The 14023-nt window shown below is 31.4% G+C and overlaps 1 protein-coding gene across 2 annotated transcripts in view; it reads left to right on the forward strand.

The window, feature by feature from the left end:
- Positions 1 to 562: 562 nt before the first annotated feature.
- Positions 563 to 14023, forward strand: part of LOC139491180 (glutamate receptor ionotropic, kainate 2-like) — a 93864-nt gene continuing 80403 nt past the window's right edge. Inside the window, exon 1 of one of the 2 annotated variants that reach the window (XM_071278639.1) lies at positions 563 to 1969. In XM_071278639.1, the coding sequence (XP_071134740.1) occupies positions 1879 to 1969 (91 nt within the window). In that variant the 5' untranslated portion in view covers positions 563 to 1878. The remainder of the gene's footprint in view (positions 1970 to 14023) is intronic. The other variant, XM_071278638.1, reaches the window with a different exon arrangement.

Genomic DNA, 14023 nt, shown 5'->3' on the forward strand with positions numbered 1-14023 from the left:
TGCCGCTTCGCGTTTGAATATACATTAGCGAAAATCAAATACGGCTTATTTTACATGCTTGCGGGAAAATCATTATGAAACGCACACAAGGATGAGCGCTATTGTTTTTCCTTAATGTATGTTATATGTTAATTCAATTAATTAATTGACCGCATTTCATCTGCTGTAAAATTTTTGTTCATTTTTTTTTGCCAGACGAAATGTCAAAATTTTAGATCATCTTTCTTGCTAATACATATGCAATTCTTAATTGTTTCATGTTGTATAAAAATGAATGGTACATACATAATAAAAAAAAATAGTATTATGTTGATAAATAAATAAATTTCAAATCACTTATCAAAAATGACGGCGAATATTTGTTACGATATTATTACCACTGATAACGCATTTGATACGTAAATAAAATTAAACATAATATAGATGTTGTTAGATAAATAAATTTAAAATCACTTATTAAAACTGACAGCGAATATGTGTTACGATATTGTTACCAGTGATAACGCATTGCAAAGCCAATTTACAAATTGACTTTTACCATTTGATATTCACCATAGTTTTTACAAGCTTGAAATACTTTATTGTCTGTGCACCGCCTGTATTACCAATTAGTGGGAAAAAAATTCCATGAAGATTTTGTAAGAAGGAATTCAGAAAACTCGCCTAATAGTTTCTCTGTATTAATGTCAAACGATATTGCAATCCGCGTTGAATTATCATTATTTAAAAAAAGGAAACAAAAATAGTAATTGTGATAATTCATGTTATATTTAATAATTTCCTGACATCAAAGAGAGTTACTGTACGACTAATAAAACGTATAGAAACAATTATCATCGGATTTAGTTGCTGGCTTAATCGCGTGTATTCGAATTAATAATAAAGCCTGGATCACGAAGATGAAAGAAGCATGTTAAAAGAGTTTGGAGAAATATTAGCCAGTTTCTTTTTGATATTGACATTCTAGTTTGATTTTATTCAAGAAGTATATAAAACGTTCTCATGTGTAGTTCTGGTATACATCAGGATCAATTAAACTCTTTGTCTACACTAACTTTACTATTGGTGGAACCAGTCATGTAAAGAAATGATGGGAAAATGATTTGTACAATAGAATTCTTAAATCGGTAAATGGAGAGTGGGTGTCCCCCTCTTATATACGTCTAAATACGATTTTCTCTACTCTATAATTTCATATGTTGACATATATAATTGTACATTGAAATTCGATCAATTGATTGAATATTTAGATACGATAAAAATATTAATATGTGCAACAAATTGGACTAGTAAGATCTTTAATCGCTTGTGTGATTTCAGTTCGATCTGGAGAAATTAAAGGATAACTATCCTATAACTTCAATTCAGATATTCCCAATGGTGAATGTCGCAGTTTTTGGCAGCTAATTGTCAAAGTTTTAGTTAATTCAATTTTGTCATTGTCTGCATCACGTTTTGGGATGTATGATGCTCTACTGGAATTCCCATGTGGAGTGTATCGTTTCAGATAACGCATAGGTAACGATCAAAGGCGTTATTTTACATTTTTTGTTGCCACGTGCTCGGAAATATAATGTTCTGGGATTCTGCATTACTTGATAAGTTAACAAATCGAATTTAATTGATCTAATATATTGGAGAAATGAACCTGAGTCAACAAAACTTTACAGTGGAATAAAATAGCAACCAGTTAAATAATAATATTCAAAGTACCTTAACAAAACACGTGTTATAATAGGAGGAGGTATCGAATGACAAACAATGATTAGAGTTTGTGGTAGTATGTGGCATTTTTCAGTTTCAAAAAGTGTATTATATATTTGACTGTATGAGGATATTTCAAGTAAGCATTGGGGAGTATGCTACCCCTAATTCATTATGATATCACCTGAGAGGAATATTTTATGTGTTTTCCTGATCTGGTTGACATTGAGGTGTGTTAATTGTCTTCCTAAAGAAATCACTGTGGGTAAGTAATATTGAACGTTATCTAATTTTTCTTCTCTTGAACTCACTCTAATCAAAAGATCCAACTACCTTTTTTGTACACTTTTATTTATATGTATGTGCTTCAGATGACAATAAATTGCACTTTGACATGTTTGATATGGCCTTAATCTATATAAATTGTATTTTACGATGAAACAATAATTTAATCTTTTTCTTCGTCCCTTTGTTACTTTTAATAATAGTTGTAAATATTTACACTTTTGTGTCCAAACCTACCCTTAAGCTCGTAAACCATTATTCATCATTGGTTAAATATTTTGACTTCACACATTTTTTGGTTTAAGGATTACAAATATAAAACAATTTCTAACAAAATCATTCTCAAAACTTTATAGAATAACAACAACAACGAATTGAAACGAATTGAGATGGCACAAAGGAAAGTACAAACGACCAGTTAACTTATAGTCAGTACATGTAGGTCACAACTGTTATTGATATACATAAATTAAAAAAGGAGAATGTTTAGAATACAAACATGACACACTATTTCTTTTCTCTACTCCTGAAAGTTATACAAGATTCAGATCGCAGTTCTCCCTTTCTCATAAATACAACATTAACAACACGGGGGATTAGATAATGTCGATTGAAATTAATGTTACTACTAGATATAAAGAAATTTCTCTTTATTGTGGAGGCCATTAATTTTGTAAAAGAAAATCCGTACATTATTTTTCAGTTTCATAACAAAAATCAACAACTAAATAAATGTTTCGTGTGGTCAATAGTCTTTTGAAGAAAATATTTCAGAAATCTTTCTTCCTGAAGTAGAATGTACTTTTCTTATACTACACATTGTACCACACACTGACACAGTCAATGTATTAATAGTATCGTGTTAAGAATAGGTTTTACTATTATACTCATCAAAAGTTTTGTTACTTTTACAATTTTTGCGGCAAAGTGAATAAATCCATTTATCACAAGATACTTTCTGTCGTATCATGTAATGAAACTGTTACAAAATTTCCGGATTTGCTACTACATGTGTATTTGCTAATTTTAAGTCCTTGGAATGGCCTTATTTGACTTGAGAAGATCTTAATTAAACACATATAGCGCTATAATAAACTAGCTCTAACCACAACCTAAACCTAACCTAGAACAAACCCAACCGTACCTTAACTATAAGAGTACCTTTTTCAGTAACATCAGGGAACCTAAAGTAAGAGAAGACCCTTGAAAACCATCGATGACATTGTATTACTCATTTAGCCACTATATGAAAACGCTCACAAAGCCAAGGTTGTGTGAATATTTGAATATACGCGATAAGATATAATGAACAAAACCGGACATATGTAAAGAAACGCTAAATCCAATGAAAAGTTTGAACGAGAAGAAATTAGTACATCTCAGATTTAGATTAACTAAAGTCTATTTTTTAACTATCCACACATGTGTCTTTCTAAAACTGAACTTACTGTCATGAGTGTCGGGAATATCTGACAAATTTCAGCTCGGATAAGAATGCGTTGATGTCAAAATAACATTCCATTTTAAGGTCACTTTTGGGTATCTATTTCATTTGCATGTGTTAAAATATTAAAGATGGAAATATACCAAAAACACAATATATAATAATTCCAAAAATGTTTAACCAACATAATGACAAAAATTATAGTTATAACTCAAAACTATCAGATTTTGGTGCTATGTTGATTGTGACTATTCCATTTTATACGTCCACAATCATTACAACTAATTAAATGTCGAGAAAGGTCTTATTTAGCAACTTACTAGGCATATATTTATTCCAATAGGAAGTACACACAGTAGAAACTAATACAGACAATGTTAAACTTGAGGTCTATGGGGACCTCTTAAGGTTACAATCTTTTATTAACACAAAACTATCGATGGCGTTAATAATTTCACAGAGCAAAGCTTATCAAGCGATTATATTAACTTTGTTCATTAACTGTGATCCATTCTTACGTATAAGAAATTTATAAATGCAGCCTTTTTAAATATTCATTTAAACCATTTTTGCACAAGCATGTTTTCCCAGACTTCAGAGTCTCGCGAGGGACAATATACCGTCTGTCATTTCCGATAATGTGCGAATTATCCATCCATTCGACTGGATTCAATGTGATTCTTTACGCAACATTGTACCAGTTTTATGTAGCTCTAATGAACGATATAAGCTACAACAAAATACTGACACATTCCAAAATTAACATTGTCATGCATTTGCTAATAGTTTCATTAGTATACAATTAAAAAGAGTATGTTTGAAATCATTAAAAATTCTATTAAAAAATCAATTATTATTGCATTTTTCAAAATAACACCTTTTAATTCAAACATAAATTTCGTTTCATTCACCTAATCGCTTGTTAGATAGTATCACTTGTATTTTTCAAAAGTCACTGCAATTGATGGTGATATTTGAAAGAAAAAAAGTTAAAATGTGTTTGTCCATCCAATATTCAGTTGTTCCGTAGTCTACGTTTGGTCCGTTTTGTATATAGTTATTAGGTTTATTCGTCAACAAAGTGTGTTGATCTCTAAATATGATTATCGCCTTGACTTTTTGATCTCTGGAACTAGATTTCAGACCAGGTCAAACCAAATTATTGACCATTTGTACTTTTTGTTTCTCTGATAAACATGCCTCATTCAGCAGTAACAAAAATAATGTATTGGTCGGCAAAGGTTAGAATAAGATGTTCGGGCTCGGTACATTCCTTCTTGACTTGTGGACTAGCACGTCGAATATCGACCTAGTGCAAAGCAGGATTCATATTCATATTCACATCATATCGATATGTGCATTTTATTGGCAATGCCTGATATGCATGTAATAATTGTAATCGGAATTTGAACATGACTCCATCTCCCATACCATTCTCTTTTCTTTATTAAAGTAGAGACATTAGTTATGCGAACTCTTCATAACTTTTCAATGTAGAAAATAAGATACTTGTAAGAAATTTATACGCATATTTGATAATTCAAGATGCAAAGTTTTTGTGCACTTTAAAATGTTTATACAGAAAAAAACATTATCTTTCAACTTTAATCGTGCATTTTATATTCTTAACGACCATTTATACTGTCAAAATTTTAAATCTAAGAAATGTTTAATATTATATCTGAAGATAAAATAACTGCAGCATGTTGCAGCTTTAAATCAATAATTTGTTTCTTTAACAACAAGGTCGGGTTTGCCCTCATTATCTTCTAATGTTCCAATTTTTCTTTGATATCCAAATTTATCAATTTTTCCTTTTATCATTTACGTAAATCTCTTCTAAGTATTAGTTTGAAGTAGCTTTGAATAGAATATAAATCTTTAATATTTAATTTGTATTTGAGTGGTAATCGGTAAATTTTACGATAATTTGAGCACTCTTATACAGACAAATTGAATGCATATTGTTGACATTTATGTTTATATAAATGTTATTCAAACAAGTTTATGATTTAAAAGATTATAAAACAAGTCCAGTTAGAATAACAGTTGTCAAATAAAATGATATTTAAACATTTTAGAAGTATTTTACGAGTAAACAATAAAGCCTGCAATTATATTTTTCGGTTTGACTAAGCATAAATCACAACATCAGATTTGTTCAAAAATTTATTTCAAAAGATACGAATAAAATCGGCAATGGAAAATGTCGAAACCTTCAAACTTCAGATAAGAAATGAACGACTTTTTTTCCCGTTTACAACCTATTAAATTTTCAAATTGCAAAATATATCTCGTTTAATTCATTTGCCAGAGGACCATTCTAAATCCGTTCAAATGCTTTAAATGTGGTTTAAGTTTAATATTGATTCCAAGTGTGTTGACGGAAAATGCATATCTGATTCTGTTTAATATAGCAACAACAAATAAGAAGACCTAGTATTTCTTTCATGCACTACTTTTAACAATAAGAAAATGTGGTATGACTGCCAATTAGAGAACTCTCATGAAGAAACAAAATGATATGAAAATTAACAACTATAGGAAAACCGTACAGTCTTCAACACTGATGAGCAAAGTTCATACTGCATAGTCAGCCATAACAGGCAGTGAAATGACAGATGTAAAACAACTCACTGATTTATGTATAAAATAATGAACGAAAAAAATATCATGTTACACAGCAACAAAAACAACAACCACTGAATTACAGGCTCCTGACTTGGGACAGGCACATATAGAATTTGTGTGTGTGTGGAGGTGGAGGGGTTTATCTCGTTTGAAGGCGCGTACCCTCCCCTAACTTGAAACAAATCGATTCTGCTACACTATCAAACTTTATATCTTGAAACTTATGAACACATTATTTTTCTTCACCAATGTATCTTTATTAAAAAAAATTTCTTGCAACTTTTCTGTTCGTGTCATAGTTCATCAAGATCTTTTCATCCAATGTTTACGTATTGAAATAGCTATTGCTCAAATTAATGACTTGACTCGGATGTCTATACATCTGACTCAATCAGAAGCTTGTATTTTTAAAATAGCTCTTGTTAAAAAGAATCGTAACACTTGCCAGGGTTGCGTTCAATATCGTGGCGGCTACGAAGGGCTACGTAAATTCGTCTAATGAACGAGTAGCTATCCTAGTTGTCATCAAAATCTATGCAGCAGCTAGGCTATAGTTGCACGTTTAATAGTCATAAATCTGCGTGAACGCAACCCAGAACTCTGCATGGTCAACACGTGAGCGTGTTCTGATGTTATAACATGTCGTAATGCAGACACATTCAAACAATATATAGCCGTTTTTTTTTAAACCAACGATTAGTGATATTAGCGGCATAGTCCATTGGTTTCGTTTGAATTGTGAAATGACGTACTCAGGCGCGGATCCAGAGGGGGGGGGGGGGTCCGGTCTGGGTTATGAACCCCCCCTTTTTAAAATGGCTGGATCCGCCCCTGGTACTTGAAACTTATTTGGCGTAATTTGGTATATATGCGTACCATTCTTCTTTCAAATGATTAATTGAGAAGGTTATGCACTTTTTACTGTTACTTCAAACGAATTCTTTTTGCATTAATAATTAAAACATCGTTCAGGCAAGTCATTATTTGTCATCTACTTAAGCGTGACTTTGGTGACATTTAATTTTGTGTCAGTTGGATTAAGCAGAAATAAATATTTAACAAGCATAAAAACAAACAGAAAAAAGAATGGTTAATGCTTTTATTGAGACATTTTGATATTAACATTCTGTTGATGAAAGGAGTGTTAGATGTGACACAACCAATACAATTTTAACGCAACATTGAGGAATTCGCGACATAATGGAAATTGTGATTATAAGAAAATATTATAAATCGTAGACATTGAGCAGTAGAGTTAAACCAAAAAGCGGGGTACTCGATGATAACAGGGGATGATCACAGGTTTAGACATTTAAATACTGGGAATTATTAGTACTTCATACAAGTTTTACTTGCGATCAACCCCTGTTATTGGTAAGGTTCGTTTTGCTAAATCTAAAGTTTTCTGTGCAGTGTTTTATACAGTCCTTTATCTTCGGTTGTGTTTCGTTTGGCCCTTTTTCGACTGATATTTTGTTATTGTCCATTTGTCTGTTTAGTCCATATGCGGAATTGTACACCCCCTCCCCCCAATATAATCGTTTCGGCCAAGGGAAAAAACTCTTGGGAATGAAAACTCATAGTTGAAGGTTGTACGGTGACCTATGGTTGCTAATCTTCTATCATTTGTTCTCTGGCGGAGAGTTTTCTCTTTGGCAATCATACCAAATGTTATGTTTATAACAATATGCACCAAACTGGAAACTCGTAGCTGAGATCCATACATTAAACAACCGGCGCTAAACTAAGAACTTGCTTTTGAATTATCCACAAAGTTCAGTCAATTCGCTAAAATCCATCTTTAAGTACACTTTTATTTGTGATACATATGAAACTTTATGAATGAAATTAGCTCTTCAATGTAAAATCACATGTTCTGTGATATTAGATACTGTTTTATTATTTCCAGTGAATTGGAAAAAAAGATAACTTTATATTCGCTTGTAAGATTTTCTGATTGTTTGATATCAATTTTTTATCAACCGAAGCTAATTATTAATACTGTCTGGAACAACATGTTTAAAGCTGATTTGTCCAGATAGTTTAAATCATTCATGGACAATGAGTTTGACGCTTATAAGGAGGGTGATGAGGGGTTATTACTGATAATACAAAGAGTGGAGGGATGGAGTAGAATATTAATTGAAACACTCATAATTTAAGCACTCTCAAATAGTAAAATTTTAATTACACTTTAAGAGTCTTCAGTTCATATTATGCTTTGATTTTCCAAATTATATAACTTATTTCCACAATTTATTAAAGATTAAGAATAACTGCGGGTACAATTGAACACTTTACATATTTGTAGATGTCAAATTTTAATTGAGTATCCACAAGAATCAAAATATGACGTACATTTCGGTCATAATTATATATCGTTATATAGCCTTTTTAATACAAATATTCTACTATAGGCCAAATAAAATTACACTTCGATAAATGATCAGAACTAAATGAACTGTCGATTAGCGGTGTACAATGCATTAACTGTCATGTGAAGCCGGATAAAGTGAGAATCAGAGTATTTTAATGCAGAATTATGAGGACCATCTCAATCTACCGAAACATGTCAAAACGGAATTATGCAAATAGACCAAGAAACAATATAATTTGACTTTCTAATTCAATCGGTTTGTTATAGGGTCTTTTAAAAGTATTTATTCTCATAAGGACAATAAAAACCAATCTTGCCTAAAAAAACCAAGTGGTAAAAGTAAAACAAGTTTGACTAGCTAATTTATAATTGCAACCAGTGATCTAGCGGGCTGCATCATTTCTCATTCTGGAATGAAAATGTTATCGTAATAAAAACCTCGAGTGACGTAGTCTGCTGAAAAATTATTCATGGTTTTTCTATTCGATAACGAAAATTATCTTTTCGCTCAAAATTTTATGTTTAAAAAAACCCTATTAAATACTCATCAGTCTTTTCAGGTTGTGTTGATTTCCAAGTACTATTTAAGGGGCTGGGAGTAAGATATGCGTACGGTTGGTTAGCACTGATTTCGTGTCCAGTATTGGGTTTACTTTTTCGTCTATTTTGGTTTTATTAGCTCTTTAGTGTTATGCTTTGTACTTTCGAATACTTTGTCCACGAGCATCACCGATGAGATATAATAGTCGAAGTGCGCATCTAGAGCAATAACAATAGTACCGTAAATGTTATTTCAGTCCGACATCAGTTCAGATACTTTGTTTACAAATTATATAGTTGTTATGTACGTTATATAGTTCGCACTGTAAATATCACTTTTATCAAAAAACCAATATGCTTATAGTGCCTATCTAATTCCCTATAAAGATGTCTACATCCAACGATAAGACAAACAGGATATAGATATGCAAAACTAGAGACTAAAATAGCCAACGTCATCCCATAAATAAACACATAACAATTGAGCAGTCAATAGAATGGCTTTAAACAATATACCAGAAAATATTATTTGACTTAATTCATCAAAATAAAGTACCTCATCTCCGTCGAACTATCATTTTTTTCCGGCTAAACCAATTTCGGTCAGCTAATTGGTAATTGACTAAAGCAATTTTAAACATTTTGACATTTAAAGAATGTTTGTTTGTGTCTGTCTGTAGTTTAAATGTTAATAACTGGCTGTCATCTGTGTTCAGTATCGAACATAAATAAAAAGTATAAGTATTTTGAAAACTTCCAACAAGTGAGACTACGTGACCACTGTCAATTTGACATATCACATAAGAAGTGGTATGATTATCAAATATACAGCCACACATCCACCAAAGACCAAACGTGTCAAGTTGTGCATATCCACATGCCACCTTAGTATACGCTTTTCAGCAAAGAACAAGACTAATACAATGTATATCAATCTATAAAAAGGCCACAGGCTGGATGAAGAGCTCATCTAACCTTGGGCACGGTTGTAAAAGCACAACATAAGAACACAATTTACAAATCGACGGGAATTGACTCGACTTATTAATTCGGAAACTAAATACAAAAAAATAACAAAAAAACAAAAAACGAACGTTTTGACCAAATGGTATTCGCAGTAATTGAACTATTTAGTAAATGAACATACGATTTCCTAGATTCAAAATGTCAATTGGATCAACTCCAACGTACTGGGTTAATTTTATAAAGCAATTGTTTCCCACAGAAATACATATTGAAATAGCTAGGAGACAACGAAGGCGGAGATATATGAAGCCAAAGTGTATTCGATGACAATTTACAAACTGGTCGTTTCCACCTCCGCACATATACTTACGAATGATGTATTGTACATATTCCAAAAGGACAAATTTTTCAACAAAAAGTCAAGACCGTACGTCATTGTAAATTACACGAGGCGTGACTCGTTAAAGACATCTGCACCAATCGAAAGTACAACTTAATGTCATTTCAAATATACGACGCAATTTCATTAATTCGACCAATAATATCTAATTAATTAGAATAAAATCTTATTAATAATTTGCACGATTTAGTTACTTTTATGTCATTTTAGTCTAAGGAGTGAATTATACTAGATGGTTTATCCTATTCTTATTAAAACACTTAAAAAAAGGCACAGCATTTCAACATGATTTTACTTTGATGTCCAAATAAAGCAGGAACTTGAATGTTTACCGTTTGAGATATGTGAATACGTCTTTATTAGCTTAAACTTCATAAATTTATTCCATCACGATATAGCAAAACATTCGGAATTCCTGTCGATGAACATCTTAAATTATTAAATAAGTCCATAGATATATCATAGCCTTGTCATATCTAAACGATGTTTAAAAAAACCACCTCAGTTTTTAATATGGTACATGTATACATCTTTAACTGATATCTCTATTCAAAATATTCAATTACAATTTAAATTTATTAAACAAGCTGAGAAACAATAAACATCACAGAGTTATTGACTTCCGCAAACAAAGTAATCTTTTTGTGAAATGTCCCTGAAGACAAGGAAAACCTTTGTAGGAAGAGAAACATTGGCACATGTGAAGAGGCGTATGTTATAATTAATAGTATGTGAGTGCGTTAATTAGATTGTAGTGGTATCAAATTAGATAATACATTTATTTGAATGAAGGTGCGTTGATCGACTAAAAAAATATATATAAAGTATATAAAACTTCAAAAGCATTTGTATAAACTTGAGTTTTTTAATACCCAAAACCAACACAATATGAGTAAGATCACATAAGACTATTTCTAAATTCATAATATTTGATCAAATTTATCGTTACAAATTATTTTATATTTTTTGGTATTATTTTCAATCGATTAAAGTATGAAATAAATCAAATATATAACTGATGACTCTTTAAACGAATGAAGTCTAGACTTTATACTGTAATTTAACATTATAAAGTATTGGCGATCTTGTATTAATACTACCGGAAGTTAATGCATTGGCTGGTGTTATCAACACTTTAACTGAATTATGAAAGAAAGAATACTGAATCAACAAAGATTAAGTAAATTATAAACGTGTGAAATTGGGTTATCGATATTCTCGATTGACTATTATCGTAGATCAGAAAGATACGATACAAAATTAGATAATATGAAAATATAACACAATTATAGCTGTCTAAACAAAAACATGCCTGATTATTGGTTTTGACAGCTCATCACTGATTTTTAACCTATTCGTAGCAGATATTTTTTTTCAAATTTGATTAAGAAGTCGCGTAATTCTGTGATCGAAATGACAAACATATGTAAAATGGTAAAACAAAAAAAAAAATGAACTAAAGATTCATAATTCTTTGTTAAGTCTTATGTCATTGAGATGCGTCATTCCAACGTTGTTTGTTAAGTCTTGTGTAATTAGTGTACATCATTTCAACGTTGTATGTTAAGTCTTGTGTAATTGGTGTATGTGTCATTCCAACGTTCTATTTCTAAGTCTTGTGTAATTGGTGTGTGTCATTTCAACGTTCTATGATAAGTCTTGTGTAATTGGTGTACATCATTTCAACGTTCTATGATAAGTCTTGTGTAATTGGTGTGTGTCATTTCAACGTTCTATGATAAGTCTTGTGTAATTGGTGTACATCATTTCAACGTTCTATGACATAAGTTTTAACATGGAACGTGTGAATGACCTGCGCTAATGATATAGGTTTAAGCATGGAACGTTGGAATTACATAAGACTTTTTAAACATAGAACGTCGTAATATGTCTTGTGTAATTGGTGTACATCATTTCAACGTTCTATGATAAGTCTTATGTAATTGGTGTGTGTCATTTCAACGTTCTATGATAAGTCTTGTGTAATTGGTGTGTGTCATTTCAACGTTCTATGATAAGTCTTGTGTAATTGGTGTACATCATTTCAACGTTCTATGATAAGTCTTGTGTAATTGGTGTACATCATTTCAACGTTCTATGATAAGTCTTATGTAATTGGTGTGTGTCATTTCAACGTTCTATGATAAGTCTTGTGTAATTGGTGTACATCATTTCAACGTTCTATGATAAGTCTTGTGTAATTGGTGTACATTATTTCAACGTTGTATGTTAAGTCTTATGTAATTGGTGTGTGTCATTACGACGTTCTATGTTTAAAAAGTCTTATGTAATTCCAACGTTCCATGCTTAAACCTATATCATTAGCGCAGGTCATTCACACGTTCCATGTTAAAACTTATGTCATTGATGAAGGTCATTCCAACGTTTATGTTTAAACTTGTATCATTAGTGAAGGTCATTAAAATGTTCCATGTTAAAATTTATGTCATTTAGTGAAGGTCATTCCAACGTCCCATGTTAATACGTATGTCATTAGTGAAAGTCATTCAAACTTTCCATGATAAAACTTACGTTATTGGTGAAGGTCATTCGAACGTTCCATGTTAATACGTTATGTCATTGGTGAAATTCATTCCAACGTTCCATGTTAAACATTTTGTCATTAGTGAGGGTCATTCAAACGTTCCATGTTAAAACTTACGTCATTAGTGAAGGTCAGTCGAACGTTCCATGTTAATACGTATGTCATTGGTGAAAGTCATTCCAACGTTCCATGTTAAAACTTTTGTCATTAGTGAAGGTCATTCCAACGTTCTATGTTAAAACTTATGTCATTTGTGAAGGTAATTCAAACGTTCCATGTTAAAATTTAAGTCCTTGTTGAAGTTTATTCCAATGTTACCTCTTAAAACTTATTTCATTGACGTGCGTCATTCCAACTTTCCATGTGAAAACTTATGCCAATTTGTGTGTGTCATTCTATGTTAAGTCATATGTCATTGGTGAAGGTCATTCCAACGTTCTATGTTAATACGTATGTGTTATTCTAACGTTTTATTTTAACTTAAAGTGTTATGTCATTGGTGTGTGTCATTCCAACTTTTTATGCGAAGTCTTATGACATTGGTATGTGTCATTCCAACGATCTATGTTAAGTCGTATATATATGTCATTGATGTGCATTATTCCATCGTCCTGTTTTAATTCTCATGTCATTGGTATGGGTCAATCTAAAGTTTGTTTGTTTAGCCTTAGGTCTGTCGGTTTTCAAATAGCTCTTTTTGGAACCGATTCCTGTTCTGAAAATATATAATCGTATGCGTCATGTTGATATTTATAGTTTTATTTGATTGTGATTATTTTCTTTTCCATCTTTACTGATCAGTAATGAAATTTATCTTAATTGTCACCTTTACAATGATTATTAGTGCATAATAGATTTATGAAATTGGATAATTTTTCTACCGACGATCGCAGTATTAGATAATCTTTAATGAAAAAAGTTAGACATCCGCTGTGACCTTTGATCTTAATGAATAATATTCAGTGAGTGACGCGGAAAGAAATGTTGTAAAAGATTGTGCTTATTGCAACTCGATTTCGAAGCAAAAAAAAAAAAAAAAAAAAACAAAGCAAAGATATATTTATATGGGTGATGCACTTTCTTTGCTAATTCGGAATAAGGATGAGCTTTTATAACAGTTGTTTCTAGAAA

The sequence above is a fragment of the Mytilus edulis genome, chromosome 10 (assembly GCF_963676685.1).
Source record: "Mytilus edulis chromosome 10, xbMytEdul2.2, whole genome shotgun sequence".
Classification (NCBI taxonomy): Eukaryota; Metazoa; Mollusca; class Bivalvia; order Mytilida; family Mytilidae; genus Mytilus; species Mytilus edulis.